The sequence below is a fragment of the Suricata suricatta genome, chromosome 11 (assembly GCF_006229205.1).
Source record: "Suricata suricatta isolate VVHF042 chromosome 11, meerkat_22Aug2017_6uvM2_HiC, whole genome shotgun sequence".
Taxonomy (NCBI): domain Eukaryota; kingdom Metazoa; phylum Chordata; class Mammalia; order Carnivora; family Herpestidae; genus Suricata; species Suricata suricatta.
The window spans coordinates 73745035-73762525 of record NC_043710.1 but is presented as its reverse complement, the minus strand read 5'-3'; the positions used below and the strand labels follow the sequence as shown (position 1 = coordinate 73762525).

Genomic DNA, 17491 nt, shown 5'->3' with positions numbered 1-17491 from the left:
TAGAATTCTGTTGGGAAGTAGGGATCTGTATTGTTGTTTTGGTTTCTGTTGTTATTATTTTTTGTAGAAATCAAATTGTCTATCACCAGTTTCCCAATGAGTTTCTCCACTCTCACATGCCAAATTCCAATATAAGCATGGGTCTCTTTCTAAACTCTCCATTCAAGTTCACTGATTTGTCCATTTCTGTGCTGAATCTATACTGTTTTATTTATAATAGCTTTATGCTTAGTATTGATAGTTGGTAAGGCAAGTCCCTGTGTGTTTATTCATCTTTTTCAGAATTAATTTGGGTAGATTAGTAGAGTAAAACTTCAGTATTAATTTTAGAAGAAATTTTTCATGTTCCACAAAAATATTATTGATTTGAATTGAAATTGCATGAGTTAAATAAAAACTTGAGGTGGGCACCTCCCATTTTGGGCATTTCCATTCACTAACTGGTATTCCTACATTTATTCAGATCTTAAATGTATTTCAAAAAAGCTTCAAAATTTTATCCATAAAGATAATGTATCTGTTGCCTTAAGTGTACTCTTAAGACCTCCTTAATTTTTTTGAGTGTATTGTGATGGACACTCTTTTCTATTAATTTTCATTATTTATTGATCTTTATCTCTTCTCAAGCTTTACACCTCTTTTTCCTATTAATTATACTAGCTTGACCATTGATTCTAGACTTTTCCATATAGGTATTTGCTGAAAAAAATATAAAACCCATATCTCTTCTTTTCCAGTAGTCCTAGCTTTTTTTTTCTTTTTTTGTTTCTTTTTTTTTTTTCTTTTCTTTCTTTCTCTTTTTTTTTTTTGGAGCTGGAAGGAATGGAAGTCTTATATAATTAGATATGATATCCAGTAAAATATTGAACGTTGACTGATTAGTAGAAATTCTACATTCATTTCAGATTTTAATAAGAGTGACTCTAAACTTTAACATCATATCATTTAACACAAATCTGACACACTTTTGAGAGTGACAGGAAATCAAGAAAAATAACTATAAACCAGGACTCTACTAATTGTCAAGTATTTATAAAGACATATAGACTACTTGAGCAATGGAATCTAAAAATTGTTCCTAATGGGCATATACTAAACTTTGTACTCCCAAAATGGAGAATATAATTTTTTGTCAAGTACTATGGAAACCTTACAAAATTGACCAGAAGACTATGGCCATTAAACAAGTTTTAACAAATGTCAAAGGGCTGAAAGCAGGCAGGCCATAATTAGAAACAATAAAGTCAGAAATCAGTATTAAAAAGACACCAAGAAAACCCCAAAGTTTATAAAATTAAAATAAATTTCTAAACAACCCTTTAATCAGAAAGAAATAAAAATGGAAATTAGGAAATACTTTAAATTAGAGTAAGGCAAGTAAGAATTGAAAATCTACATTTCAAATCTTGTGGGATGCAGTAAAGGTATTAAAAGATTTATATGCTTAAATAAATATCTAAGACAGGAAAAGAAAGAAGTCTGAAAAATTAAATGACTTAAGCATCCATTTCAGAAATTTAGGAAAAAAGCAAGGAAAGCAGAAAAAAGAAAATAATAAAAATACAACCAGAAATTGATGAAATACAAAACCAATATAAAATAGAGAGGATGAACAAAATCAAAAGTTGGTTTTCTGAGAAGTCAAGTAAAATTGACAAACCTCTGGTGAACATAGGAAATACCAAAAATAGAAGGCACAAATGACCAATATCAGGAAAGATTTAAAAAATCATCACTATAACCTCTGTGGACATTAAAAAAAATAAGTAAAGACAGTATAAACAAAGTTAAGCCAATATATTTTAAAATGCAGATGAAAGAGATTCTTAGAAAACCATAATAGCAAAACTTACACAAGAAGAAATAGAACACTGAGTATATGGATAACCATCAAGAAGACTGAAGCAGTAGTCCCAAACTCTCTTCACAAACAAAATTCTAAGCCCAGATGGCCTAATCACCAAATTTTACCAAACACTGAAAGAGGAAATAATGCCAACCTTAGACAAATTTTCTCAGAGAAAAGAAAAAAGAATATTTTCCAACACATTTTATGATACAAGTGTCTAATGTGGACACTATGAGAAAGGAACATAACAAGCTAATCTCACTTATGAACATAGATGCAAAAGCCCTAAATAGGATTTGAGTAAATTGATTCCTGAAATATATTCATCATGATCAAGGTGGGCTTATTCCAAGAATGAAAGGTTGATAGTTAAACAAATACAAAGAAGAATATACTGACAACAGAGAACCCCACTAGATGTAGAACTGTTTGATAAAATTCACCATCTGTTTAGCAAACTAAAAAATTTAAGGAAATTTTATTGAATAAAATGCATCTACCTAAAACCTTCAATTTACTAGCAAAAGTTAAATGCTTTCCCTTTCTGATCAGGAAAAAGACAAATATGGCTGTGATTTCTTTATTAAGCACTGCCCTGGATGTCCTACCCAACATAAAGAAGCAAGGAAAGAGAGAAGGGAAAGATTGAAAGGAAGAAAGAAAGCCATCATTATTCCCAGATATAAATAAGCTATTTTAATTAATAAGAAGGTTTAGCAAGGTCTCTGAATTTAAAATAGCAATATATTAAAAAATGTATACATATGAGCAACAATTAGGAACTCAAAAATTAAGATGCCATTTACAATAATGTTAAAAATTAAGTGGCACAAAAGGCCAAGGATAACACAATCTTGCGAGTTTTCTATAAAGACAGTAATATAAATTTACTTAGAGGCAATTAAAGTAGACCTAAATAAATGGAAAGACATAACCTGTTCATAGATTTAAAGATACAATCGTGTAGAATTGTCAATTCTTCTTATATTGAACTATAGAGTCAATGTTATTCTAATTGAAATTCCAAAAGTATTTTTGTAGAATATAACATTTTATGTTGAAGCACAAACGGCCAAGAATAGTAAAGCGCTCATAAAAGAGGGTCAACATAAGATGACTTGCTTTACCCAATTTCAACACCTATCACAGCATGCACAAAAACGAATTCCTAGTGGAACTGTGAAAGATATAACTATAAAACTTTTGGATTATATCCAAGAATTTCTTAAACATCAAAGTAGGAAAGACTTTCTCAATCAATAAATACCATGCACAAAGCAGAAAGGGAAAGACTGATCAATTGAACTACCCAAATACTAACACTTTTTGTATATCAAAATATACCAAAAGGAGGAGCCAAGAAATGGAAAATACACACGCAGCATAAATAAGTGACAGAGCTGGGGCCTAAAGTATTAAAAACTCAGAAGAATCAATAGAAAAAAGACTTCGATTCCTCACAAAATAAGTCTAAATGGACATTAAACACAGGGAAGGTGAGTAGTAATCAAGACAATGCATATTCAGATCTCAGATTTTACTATCATCTACCAAGGTGAGCTAAAATTGAAACGTTGAACATCAAGTGTGGTGAGAGTATGGAACATCCTGCTGATGGAATATATATAAATAAATATTAAATAAAATGTACACACATACACCTCTGCATATCTATGAGTGTTCCTAGCGGCATTATTTGTTATACCTGCACTGGAAAGCATGATTATTAGAATAAGTAACACATAGTGTGTATTTTTACACAATGGAATTCTACATAGTATACTACACCTACACTATATATACATTAAGTCAAAGGAAAAAAGCAACACACAACAAACACATATGATTCATTTATGTAACATTTTGAACATTTACATAAAGCTCAAAAGTTGGCAAGGCTAAATATCATTTAAAAACACATAAGCATTTATTGAAATTTATTTGAGGGCCTTATATTTGATTAAATTTTGGTAAATGTTCAATGTTTATTAAAAGTGATGTGTATTCTCGTTTTGAAGGATTTTATATATATATATATATATAAGCATAATATATAAATATACATGCATATATAAACGCAATGAGCCTATATATCTATGCACTCAGTGCATCAATGTCATTAATTTGTGTGCTTCATCTATCAATCTGAGAAAGTTTATGTTAAAAAAATTCCCATTGTAATTATGAGTGTCAGTTTTTCCTTTTCTTTATTTTTGCTTTATATTTTTCCCAACTATGCAGTTAGTTGCATATATATTCATGACTATAATATTTTCATAGAGTATTTCTTTATGATTTGATAAGATGACCCTATTCATGTTCTTATTAATACTATTCTATTTAAGGAATACTTTTTTTATGAAATATTTTTTGAGAGGGATGGAGGAGGTGAGAGAGAGAGAGCGAGAGAAAGAACACATGCAAGCAAGGGAGGGGTACAGAGAGAGGGAGAGAGAGAACCCCAAGCAGTCTCCAGCTCAGCACAGAGCCTGATGCAGGGCTTGAACTCATGAACTGCAAGATCATGACTTCAGCTGAAATCAAGAATCAGATGCCTAGCTAACTGAGCCACCCAAGTGCCCCAAGAATACTTCTGCTAATTAATGTTGTTACAGTTCTTTTGTTGGCACTGCCTAGAATTAGCCCAGTATGTCTGTCTATTTTCCCCACATTAGTTGTTTAGTTTTAACTGTTTTTTAATGTTTGTTTTTAATTGTCTTGGTAATTATGGGCTGGCCAGTTGATGAGGTAGACATGTGCTCATATTAAGTAAAAGGTGTTTAAATCACACTATTATCCAGTAATCTAGCCCAAACTATCAGAAAATTTCATTCTGTAGCTGTCTCCAGAAAATCATCTCTCTGGGCCCCAGAGCACCCAGTCTTGTCAAAACAAAGTACCAGTTTTTTTCATCTTAGAAAATTGGTCATTTTCCAGTTAAACATTTTAAATAGATGCCATTATTTATGTTTCTTTTTTTAAATGCAATTTCTGACTTGTGACCATCAAGGTTTTTTTCCTTCGTTTTATTAAAAGCTTCAAGGAGGGGCGCCTCGGTGGCTCAGTCGGTTGAGCGTCCAACTTCAGCTCAGGTCATGATCTCACAGTTTGTGGGTTCGAGCCCTACGTCGGGCTCTGTGCTGACAGCTAACTCAGAGCCTGGAGGCTGCTTCAGATTCTGTGAGATCATGACACGAGCCAAAGTTGGACGCTTAACCCACTGAGCCAGCCAGGCGCCCCTTGGATTCTGTACTTCCCTCTCTCTCTATCCCTCTTCTGCTAGCACTGTCCCTCTCTGTCTCTCAAAAATAAATTTAAAAAAAAAGCTTCAAGGGAACATTTTCAAGCAAAATTTTTACATTTTGTAGGTTGGTAATTTTGTAAATTAAACGGTTTACTAGAATTGGAGGAAATGATTCAATTTAAAGAAGAGGAAGATTGGATTAAGTTAGAGCTGTGACTGGATGGGGTGGGACTGACTGATTTAGAATTCTGATGGTACCTACAGAGCCTGAGAGTCACAGGATTTTTCATTTAGTGATTCTTTCCTGAAAAGAAATTTTTCTGGGTCTTGGTGTATCTTCATTTCAAATCTGGATTTCAGACTAGCAGAATGTTACATTACTTTTTTTTCTCCTTTAAAATATAAAAGAGATTAAAGCAATAGTTTTTTTATAACAAAATGTTATTTTTTTCCCCCTGTGAAAACTCATTCACTTGATCACTCATTTATTCATCCATCCACTCATTCATTATTTGGAAAAAAATTGGGGGCATCTCTTGGTGCCAGGCACTTGGCCTACATCATTGGGATCAACAAAGATTGATATAATTTATATACCTGGTATACTGAATGGAATAGGCAGAGAAATAAATCATAAACATAACTAAATTATATAGGATCATGGAAGAGGATACATGCTATGTAAAAAAGAAAAGTACAGCAGGATAAGGGAGAGAAGAAGAACAGGATGTTGGAGGCCCAAAGAGGAGGAGGGTTGCAACTTTCAATAGGACTGTCATGTTCTGTTGACCTCATTTAAGCCTACACCTGAATAAGACAAGTAAGAGTGTTCTTGGCCAAGGAACTAGCTACCACAAGGACCCTCAGGCAGAAGATATGATCACATAACACCAGGCAGAGATGTAGCTTAGACAGACATGGGCAGAGAGGAAATCCATTATGTAGGGGAGAGTCTTGTAGGTCATTGTGAGCACCTTTCATTTTTCCTGTGAGAGAAATTGGGAGCCAATGCCTCTTGTCTAGCTGGATCCCCTTTTCTCCCAATCCCATCCAATTGTCTTGTTAATTTGTAAAAATTCTTGCCAATCAGATACTATCATGTGGTAATTATTAGTTTACTTTCATCTTCCTAATAGGGAGGTTGTGCATCTTTTATGTTTATTGTTTCTTTGGAATTGCTTTCTGTGAATGGCTTGTTTATATTCTTTGCCATTTTTTTATTGGGTTGTACTTTACTATGTATAGTAGCAGGAACCTTTTATGTTATAGGGCATTACAAATTCACCTGTTAGTCTAGCATTTATCTTTGACCTTTTTCTGAACATCTTCTGCAATAAAATTAAACTTTTATATAGACAAATTTTTACAACTATTCTTTTCATAGCTCTTAGGTATTCTGCCTTGCTCGAAAGGTCTTTATAACCCCTAGGTTGTACAAACAGTCTCTTAAAGTTTCTTCTTAGATTTTTATGGGTTTTTTTTCCTTTTGGATATTTAATTCAACAGGATGTCGTGTTTGTGTAAACTCTGAAGCTGAAACTCCACATTACATCCTGCCACAAGAGTCAGTTTTGCAGTCATAGTTATGTAAAATATCTTTTCACATTGAAATAAAACTCTGCCTTTGTCATATTAAAATGAAGAAGCATTTTTAAAGGTTAAGATCTACTACATATATCCAAAATCTGCTAAGAATGATCTAAAAGGGATGGATTCATAGATCCTGAGAGAGAGGAAACCCAACAGGATGTCAGTTACAAAGAAGGTTGGAGAGATTAGGATCCAGACCACAAAGGAGAAGGCTTAGGTCACCTCATGTCTACTAGCCCACAGAAAGCTGAGGGTATGGGCACGGTCATGGGCAGTTTGGTAGATCTGCTAGAGGGCACATGAGAAACCCTTGTTTAAGAGCTTTTATTTTCCCGAGAAGTCAGAAGATCATGCACTCCTAGGAAAGAGGATGAAAAGGAAAAAGAGGGTGGAAGAGGTGCATAGATTTGAAGAAAGAAGGGACCTTGGGAAATCATATCATTGCAGAATGGGAAAATAAACAATTAGAAAACAATAAGAGGTTTGGCAGGCAGAATTTCAGGCACCACAGGATTTCTGTGGTAATGGGATTAAAATGAGAATTTCTAGGAGATTATGTATGACTTTAGTGAGCAAAGGTAACTGATCAGGTATAGTTTAAGTTTTTAGTAAACTTACTTTTGTTTCTTTTTCTAATACTTTCAAACCACTTTTGAAAGCTTTTGGTTTCATTTGAGTACTTTAAAATCACTTAAGCAAATACTTTTTAGTGTTTTCTAATTACTACTTTCAGACTGTTTAAGTCAAAGCTTTTAACTTCATGGACTGATCATGTTGTATGTTGGTGTTATCACAGGCGTGGTTAAATATTTAATCACGATGATCCAAAGATTAGCCCATAGTGGTGGGCTAAGAGCAAAAAGAATCAGGGTGATTGAGTCAGGGCTGATAAGGGCAGTTGGAAGATAAAAACCCCCGGGTATTATCTGTAATTGTGTCACCACCTTGCCACTGTTACTTCTTTCCTCTACTTCATAGTGCATCAATCATTCATTCATTCAACAAATACTTACTCAGCACCTATTATGTGCCAGGCACTGTTCTACATGCAGAGGATACACCAGTGAACAAGAGAGACAAGGTTCCTGCTTTCCTGGAACTTATGTTCTAATATAGGAAGATAGACAATAATAATAAAAATAGTATTAATAATAATAATAGCTAACATTAATTTAGCAAGTACTGTTTGCTGAGACTGTTTTAAGCACTTTACAAGTATTACTTCATTTAATCCTTATCATAGCAATAGGAGGTAAAGACTAGACTTATCCCCATTTTATACAATGGAAACCTAGGGCACAAAAAGGGAAAATAACTTTCCCTTTAGGGCAAGGCTAAACAGCTAGTCAAGGGCAGACCTGGGATTTAGCACCAAGATAGGCTATAGATCCCTTTCTCTTAATGACTCTGCTATGCTGCCTCTCCGAGAAGAAACAAGGCAAAAAAACAATAAGCACAATAAATTTGGTAGTGTTAAGTACTACAAAAAAATAAAGTAGGGCAATGTGATGGTATTTGCATGTTGGGGTCTTGGGGGTGACAAGGCGTCAGAGAAAGTCTCACTGATGCAGTCACATTTGAGCAGAGACTTGAAGGATGTTAAAAGTTCTCTTGGGGCACAGGCAACAGAGAAAACCTAGTATAAAGGAGTCTTATCCTTGGTTTGTGAAACAGAAATGACCTGTTGGTTGTGGCTGAAGTTTAAGATGTAAGAAGTGTCTGACTGAAAGTGAAGTCAGGGAGATAGGCAGGAACCAAACCCCATAAGGAATTTTACTTTTACTTTAAGTGCAGTGGATTTTTCTGCAGGAGAGTAACACTACCTGATTTGTAATTTTCAAAGGTCACTCTCACAGCTATATGCAAAATTCACTGTATGTTGGACAAAAATGGAAACAGGAAGACCCGTTAGGGAGCAATTTACAATGCCAGTGAAAAATCTTGGTGGCTTAGACTAGGGTAGTGGCAGTGGAATGAAATGTGGGGTATCATTTTGAAAGTAAAATTGTCAAGTCTTGCAAATAAACTAAATGTAAAGGGTTTAGAAAAAGGAATTAAATTAGTATCCTTGAAATTTTGGTTTAATAACTCATACATGGTAGTGTACTTTACTGAGATGTGCAAAACTAGGGGAGAAACACCTCCAGTAAGAATTACATCTTCATCCGGAACTTTTTAGAAGGGGCTCTTCCTACTTTTTTCATTTAAAAGTTTCAAAAAAAGAGTTCTGAAAATAAAGCTTCTTAATGTTCAATTTAATGAGCTCTTTACATTTGAAACCAAATTGGAGGAGCAGAATTTTCATTTGTTTAAAAAATATTTATTGAGTATCTACTGTGGCCAAAAACTATGCGATGAGATACCAATATGGACTAAGCAAATGAGAGCCCTGCTCCCAGACTGCTTTTTGGGAAGGAGAGGAAAGACGACTGGCGAGGTTCTCTTTTTGTTGTTTTTTGCTTTACCCCCTTGCTCGTTCTTATTAAAAGTTCACCTAACGCTTGAGTAGCCATCTTATAATAACTGCATCTCGTGCTTCTGGCAGTTGGGCCCACCGTTCTAAACGCTCATAATTGGGTTAATAAATGAACCTCTAATAGTGACGTCTCCCCTCCCAGTAGAACTTAGGCTTTTTTAAAAAAATAGAAATTTTAACAAACAATACGAATACAACCTTTGCTTTTGAAGGCTAATATTTTTGCAGGAATGGTACCTTTATAAAGATCGTGGTTGCCCCCGTACATATTTGTTCTTTCTTCATATCCAATTAAATGAAAACACTAGTTTTTCCGTAGCCCAACTCTCTAGGCTTGTTGGGTCTAGCTCAGGAGAGAGGAAGCTGGAGCCGTTGGATTTAAACAGTTTGGTGTAATCCTTCGCTACGCTCTCTCTCGCTAGCCGGGACGTGGTGTCGGCTACCCGGGGCTTTCCGTCCACGCAGCACCGGAATGAAGGAGTCTGGGAGGGGGTCGGGAAAGGGAAAGACGGAAGAGACATTAAGTAATTGGTTCTCGAAGGTATAAAATGATGTTTAGGGTCTACTCTAAAGCACTGATTTCAAACGCCCGCCCCCTGGGCCGTTTCGGTCCCGCCCCTTGCTGTCGTCTGGGTGACTTCCACCTTGCCTTCCGCGGATTGGTCTCTGCCTCCGCCTCTAACTGTGACGTAAGAGCGTGGGGTTTGCTTCCGGGTGTTGGACCCTGGCCTTGGGCGCAGAGGTTTCTGGGAGGTAAGAGTCGTAATGGTGTCTGTTTGATTTCCGCAGGCTGCGGCATTAGCCCTCGGCCGACCTGAGCGGCGGCAGGGTAGTAGATTGTCTCTGCTGTCCGAGAGGGCCGGGAAAGGGTGGTTGGGGCCGGAGTCGGCAGCAGAGAACCGGGCGCGGGCGGAGGTAGAGCCCACCGAGTCCCAGGCCGGCCGCGGAGTGCGCAGCGTGAAGCCAGCTTTGCAGACGGCGTTAAGTAGGGTCCACGCTCCTCCGCCTCCCGACCCCCTGCGAGTCGGGCCTTGGGTGAAGAGTCAGCGAGTTTCTGGTAACTGCCCGAAGGCGAGCCCCCGGAGGCGGGAGTGATAATAAATAATACGGGGGGGAGGAGGCGGCGGCGCCCTCAGCGGCACACAACCTAGTTTGTCCCTCTGCATACACCCCTTTTCGAAAATCCAGAGAAGTAAATCAGTTCCCCCCGCGTTGCTACATTCTTGATTTTCGGACGTTTAACGGGCTTTAGGAGCCACATCTGCTAGGCACTACTCTTGGCACGTCAAAGCGAAAGTTACGTAAGGAATGGGTCCCTGAGTTTTGTTTATCAGAATCCTTTGGAGGTGAGTTTCCTGTCTTGAGCTTTGTAACCTACAAAAGACCTGACTTAAAACGGTTGCTGAAGGAGAAAATTGGATTAGCAAACGGACGTTGGAGAATTTTGCCCATGTAACTTTCATTAAACTTAACACGTTTCTCCAGGACACTCACTTTGTCAGTGATTTTAAAACAACTTTTTTGTTCTTGTAATCGCTAGCCTATTTTCTGTTGTATGAGGTTCAGGTACAATGCAAACCGTAGGGTGTCTGGTGGAGTAATGTTGAGTTGAGAATTTTTAAAACTTAATTGTGGCAGTGCTAAATTTTTTCAATTCTCTAATGATCCTTTGAAGAATATTGCCCATTCCACAAAAACTTAAGGTGGGTGACTTGCCCAAGGTCACAAAACCTCCTGGCAGACAGGAACACAAACTCGGCTCCTCACAAGAGATTTTTTTTTTGCACTGAATAAGGCTGCCTAAGAAGCCAAATTCCTTACACATCCTGAGCTTCGTTATTTGTTTTCTTCAAAACTTTTGTTTCAGATTAGTTAAGTAAATTTTGGAGAATGAGTTTTGGAGATTATTTCACAAGGATATTTATGAGTACTTTATGAAATGAGAGTTTATCCTTTTGGAAATAACTGGATACTATTTTTCTTTAAAGCATAAAAGATGACTACAGCAGCTAGGCCAACTTTTGAACCCGCAAGAGGTGGGAGAGGAAAAGGAGAAGGTGATTTGAGCCAGCTCTCAAAGCAGTATTCAAGTAGAGACCTACCTTCTCATACAAAGATAAAATATAGGTAATGAAGACTTTTCATTTTCTGGTTCAGAAAACAAGACTAAAAATGTTAAATGGCATGGTCATGAGAATGTAGCATCTTTGAGGATTTATCACATAAGTCATCTATTTTCATAGGTGTAGAATGCAATAGAGTATTTGACATTAAAATTATGCTCTGATTATAATGCACTACTATATAGTACTGATGCAGAAATTGCTATTAAGTGGGAATTCCCATATGTGGATGACACAGTAATAGTCACCTCAGAGGGCCATGCACTGTTTGCACTAATCAATATGAAATTAAAAATGTCACAGTAATGAGCCCTGAGTTGACATGCTACAGAAAGTAAAAGACATTTTAATTAATCTGCAGCCTTATGGTAAAATATGTGACTCAGTTTGGACTTTTTGAAGTACTGGAAACATCACAGGGATGGAACTTGTACCCATGTTGTTTAAGTAACATTTTTTTGCCCCCATTTGTTTCTGGTTTAGACAAACCACTCAGGATGCCCCTGAAGAGGTTCGCAACCGTGACTTCAGGAGAGAGCTGGAGGAGAGAGAGCGAGCTGCTGCAAGAGAAAAAAACAGAGATCGTCCAACACGAGGTACTAACGCTACCCCCAGACATTTGTCTCCTGAAATTAGGTCCACAGCTGTTGTTCTTTCATGTTCTAATTGGAACTGATCAGTATTTTGTTTGCCTTTAAAATATTGGTGTGAACAGTTCAAAATGTCGTTTGCTTTAAGATACCAGTAACACTTTCTTAAGTGATTAGTGGTGATAATGAGGTGGATTCTAATCCCATCTGTGCTTCTGTGGTAGAACAGGATGATCTGGGGATATCTAGTTTCAGTTCACAGAAAGCTTTTGACCCTTGAGAGCAGCCACACTCGTTGAGGCCCATAGTTTCTGTCCCTAAGCGTCTCTTAGTTTTGTCACTGACTTTTGGCAGGCATTTACAGGCATCAGTTACAGTAGGGTTTTTTTTCCCCCAGCATGTGTAAACAATTTCCTAAATTTACTGAGGGAGGCTATAGTTCCCATTATAAAAATCAATACTTTCATTAGTTTATTCAACAAATACTTAACCAAGGGCACATGCTAGGCACTGTGGTTCCTATCCCTGCTATCATGATGCTTCTAATGTACCTTCTTTGTGCCCACACGTCCCTAAAATGTTACAAGAAATGCAGTGTTTATTTTAGTAAGCTAAATGATGTTTGTTTTCCCCCAGAACATACAACCTCCTCGTCAGTGTCAAAGAAACCTCGGTTAGACCAGATTCCTGCCGCCAACCTTGACGCAGATGATCCTCTAACAGATGTATGTTTTGTTTCCTCCATTCATCTCCACGTGATAATTTTTTTATTATGTTTTCTGAAATGCTTTTTTAATTTTTTGACTTTAAGAAGTGAGATGTATTTATTTTTACTTCCTGTTATTCACATGTAGCCCTGATTTCGGTGTTAAGCTTTATGGTTGATTTTTAAGTTTATTTAGAGAGAGTGAGAACATGAATAGGGGAGGGGCAGAGGGAGAGGGAGAAAGAATCCCAAACAGGATCTGCACTGTCAGCGCGCAGAGCCCAAGGCAGGGCTTGGTCTCATGAACCTGAGATCGTGACCTGAGCCAAAATCAGGAGTCAGACACTTAACCAATTGATCCACCCAGGTGCCTGGTGGTTGATTCTTAAACAAAAAGTATTATTAATCACAAGAGTAATCAAACTTCAAGGGCAAGTTTGATCTCTGGATAATGACATAAGGAAGTGCTCTATTAAAGACTAAGCTTTCCTAAAAGATAATTCTCTCTACTAATCCCTGGAGGTTGTCTATGTTTTCTGTACCTACAGAGGGCATTCTTCATCCTGGGGTCTCGGTCAGCACCCTCAAGAGTTGAATCCAGGCGCCTTTCCACATTAGATACAAAAGGTGCTCTATCCAGATGTGCAACTCAGCTTAATGGCTCCCTCTGCTTAGGGAGAGAAGTGATCTAAGTGGAAGGCTTTTAGAGTTAGTGTTTCAGTTAGCCTTAAGATTTGTTGGGCCCCTATGGTCTATAATTAAACTCGCAGTTTTCTACATACAGTGGGGAAAACATGAGTGGCCTTTCATGGGGAACATCTAACTAAACTAAATATATATGTCAGCAAGTAATTCCAGACCTGACAGTTTGAATTCAATAGCGAACTCAGTAATTAAATAAAGGAATCCAATTTTAAATGGGATTTAATCATTATTTGTTTGAAATTATCTGAGAATGTGGCACCCTTTTTTGTACTTCTGATTATCCTTACTTCTAGCTTAAAAATTGTTTCGAGCTAGTAAAGTTATTTGACTCACGGTGATCCACTGCATACATATCTGCTGCGTGTATCAGCGGCGTGTTGCAGCTCTGATTTTAGAGCTGTTTTCATATGTAAATTCTCTCTTGACCCGGTACATTTGAAAGATACTTTGATACACTATTTGCTGTTATAATCTCCCAAACATAAGAGACATTTTGGTAAGTATTCTGTAAGCTTGTTTGTGAGGTTTTATTTTATTTTTTGGTTGCTTGTTGAATTTAATTATATTTAGGTACATTTATCTTCCCCAGCAGGAAACTTAATCCTGCCCCAGAGATTTGATAAATGTAATTTTTATGGAAAAATAAATGAAAAATATGCATTTTTCTTTCCAATCTCCTGGGCCATTGTCCTCTTTCAGGAGGAAGATGAGGATGAAGACTTCGAAGAGGAGAGTGACGATGATGACACTGCTGCTCTTCTTGCAGAACTAGAGAAAATCAAGAAAGAAAGAGCAGAAGAGCAGGCCAGGAAGGTAAAATGGAAGTGTCGAGTACTTACATCTTTCTCCATCTTCTGTGCTCAACTAGAAATGTTTATTGATGTAACTAGTATCTTATAGTAGAAGTCGTCCACGCCATGTCTAGATATTACAGCACTTGTAGGTCTGTAAGTCTGATTATTTTGGGGACATACTAACTTTCCTGGTTGTGTTAAAAACTCTTTCAAAAGAGCTCAAACATGCCTAATAACACTATCAATTTGCTCTTCGTTCACATCCTTGTTCATTTGTTGAGCAGACGTTTAGTCGTTGTCCATCAGGTGTCAGAGGAGTCCGAGATGCATATGATATATGGTCGTAGCCTGCCAGGAACCCAGGGATCTAGTGAGGCCATCTTTATCTCTGTGTCTCCTGTGTCTAGCCATCTTTCCCGCATATGGTGATACAGTCTGTTAATAGATTTTCTATAACTTAGGGCAGTTTGCCTAACTTCTGGGTCCCCACAGTCTCTCCATTTATACAGTGAGAGAAAAGAATGTCTCAGAGGATTACATACGATCCATAGTACATACTTTTAAACTCCGGATGAGTAGCCATAGTAGTAACAATAAGAGATGAAACAGGAGCGAGAGCAGGTCACAGCGTTAGTGGTTCATGAGCCAGTGCTAAAGGAGTTTGGACTTGGATGTTGAAGGCCATGAGGGGCTAGTTGATTTCAGCAGGAGGTTGATCAGATTGGATATGCATTTTGTTTTTCTGTTTATTTCTTTATTATGAAATATTTCAGTAATACAGGAAAATATGAATAATAAATTCATTGGATATACAGTTTGGATTACTCTGGCAGGAGGGGGTTTTGAGAGAACTGGTTGGGGAGGACATTCCAAGAATCCTCACATGCAGTTATGATAATTTTGCATGATAGGAATTGGAATTGAGAGAAGTAAGTAAGTAGATGCTGATAGGGCTGTCAAGGAAGTAAGATTGACCCACCGAAGTGGCCGGTTGGATGGGCAGCCACAGTGAGCCCTAGTTTCCGGGTAGACGTTGCTGCCAGTCACGAATACAGGGAATGGGCGTGTTTAGACGGAAAGAGAAGACATGATGAACTCGGTTTGGAACAGGTTGGATTTGACACATGTGACATTCAGATGAAGATGTCTTCCTCCACTTTCAAACAAAACAACTCGGCTTTTTTAAAATAAGCTTCTGTGTGAGCCTAAACCAAGCTTGAACGAAGAACTGTTCTGTTTGAAGAGGGGAAAAAGTCTGACGTGGCTTCATGTGAGGAGTCTGGGGAAGTAGAACATGGCTGGATTTCAAATTGGAAGACGAATATTTTAAATATAATCCTCATCAAAGTTTGGCATAATTCCCATAATAGCTTATAATTCTAATTTTTAAAAATCAAAGAATTATAAGAACTTTCCTGATACCACTTGCACACCACTAGAGGGCAGTTGTTCTATTCCAGAATCTTTCAGCTTGCCTAACAGCCCTAGGTATGTAAAGAGGCATAGAGTTCAAATGCATTTGGTTGACTGTTAGGAAAGATAAACATTTTTTTTTTAAGTTTATTTTTGAGAGAGAGACAAACAGAATGCTAGCAAGGGGAGGGACAGAGAGGGAGGGAGACACAGAATCCAAAGCAGGCTCCAGGCTCTGAGCTGTCAGCACAGAGCCCCACATGGGGCTCGAACTCATGAGCTGTGAGATCATGCCCTGAGCTGAAGTTGGACAGTTGGACGCTTAACCAGCTGAGCCACCCAGGTGCCCTAAGGATAAACATTTTAGACAAAGATCTTGGAATTTTGTGAGGTTCATCTAATCTACTCTCTGTACAAAAATGTATTGGTGTTTCTTGGGGTTGAATGACAGTTTTATTTCTTTTGTTCCTCTTTCCCTGTCTGGTTTTCTAGTGACTGATTTTTGAAGTGTCCCAGAATAACATTTTCAAACTAGTCAGCCTATGTCAGGAGCTAGGAAGCTTTCTGTAAAGGGCCAGATGGTAAATATTTCAGGCCAGAGACCATGCAGTCTCTAGTGTAGGTATTCAGCTCTGCTCTCTGTAGCACAGAAGCTGCTGCAGGGAGTATCGACATGAATGAGGTTGACTCTCTGCGTTCCAGTAACATTTTATTTTCAAAAATGTGGTGGTTTGGATTTGATCCGCAGGCCATCATTATTAGCCTGTGTTTATGACCGTAACGTGCCTGGTCCTTGAGTACGGAAAGAGTGGGCACCTGTTTGTCCAGTGCTGTGTTTGACAATCAGCCAGGACTGTGAAGAAAATACTAACATACACATAAAATGGCCAGAACTTTATCATGTCACATACATTATTATTATAAGTTGGGTACATCGTATATTTGAGCTCTTACTTTTGTAGCATTTCAGAGAAATGTCTTTTCACTTTTGGTATCAATATAATTTGTTAAAAATACATACTTTTTAGGAAGCTATCTGCTCTTAATTTATGATAAATGTTCCTGATTCTGTTTGCTTAAGGTCTAAAAGTGACCTAAAGCAATTTCCCTGTTTATTTTCCTGAAAATTACATCTTATTACTTCCCAGTTATTCGGCCTCTTAAACATGAAATCTGTTGTTTGCATTTGGATAGTAAAATGAAATATCACTAACCTGTATGGAAAAGTAGATCATTAAAAAAATTTTTTTTTTTACGTTTTATTTATTTTTGAGAGAGAGGTCGTGAGTGGGAGAAGGACAGAGAGAGAGAGGGAGACACAGAATCGGAAGGAGGCTCCAGGTTCTGAGCTGTCAGCGCAGAGCCCGATGCGGGGCTCAAATTCGCGAGCTGTGAGATCATGACCTGAGCCAAAGTCGGATGCCCCAAATTAGATTATTTTTTGAAGTGATCTAAAACTTTATTAGGTTCATTTTAAGTTGAAATGAACCAGGCGCCCCAAATTAGATTATTTTTTGAAGTGATCTAAAACTTTATTAGGTTCATTTTAAGTTGAAAGTCTTTTTTTCCTTGATCAATTTTTGTCATCCCTAAAATACAGTAAAGTGGGATTTATCTTTGGTTTAAAATAGCATGAATAGAAAGATCCGCATTTCCTGTAGCTAAGAATTTTATAGGCATTTTATATTTTTAAGAATGAATCTGTGATTTGAGTTTAAAGAGGTTAATACTACTAAATTAAAAGTGAAGAAGGACCAGCTTGTTGCTGATGAAGGATGAGAGGCGTAAAAATGGAAAGTTGGTAATGATAAATGATAAGAACAAAATGGGAAAACCTGTGGTTGAATTAGTAGAAATGCATGTTAACTGAATGTACGATTTTACATGATAGTTTGTTTTATTTTAGGAGCTACTTCTTGGTTAATAATAAATTGTTACGAGTCCTGGAGGTGCATGTTTACATAATTACACAATAAAATTATTTTTAATTGTAGTTATATA

General features: G+C 37.3%; 1 protein-coding gene across 3 annotated transcripts in view; it reads left to right on the top strand.

The window, feature by feature from the left end:
- The first annotated feature begins 9843 nt into the window (after positions 1-9843).
- Positions 9844-17491, top strand: part of CWC15 (CWC15 spliceosome associated protein homolog) — a 9819-nt gene continuing 2171 nt past the window's right edge. The window contains exons 1-5 of one of the 3 annotated variants that reach the window (XM_029914782.1): positions 9844-9912; positions 11148-11286; positions 11766-11878; positions 12509-12597; positions 13983-14096. In XM_029914782.1, the coding sequence (XP_029770642.1) occupies positions 11156-11286; positions 11766-11878; positions 12509-12597; positions 13983-14096 (447 nt within the window). In that variant the 5' untranslated portion in view covers positions 9844-9912; positions 11148-11155. The other 2 variants (XM_029914781.1, XM_029914783.1) reach the window with 2 other exon arrangements.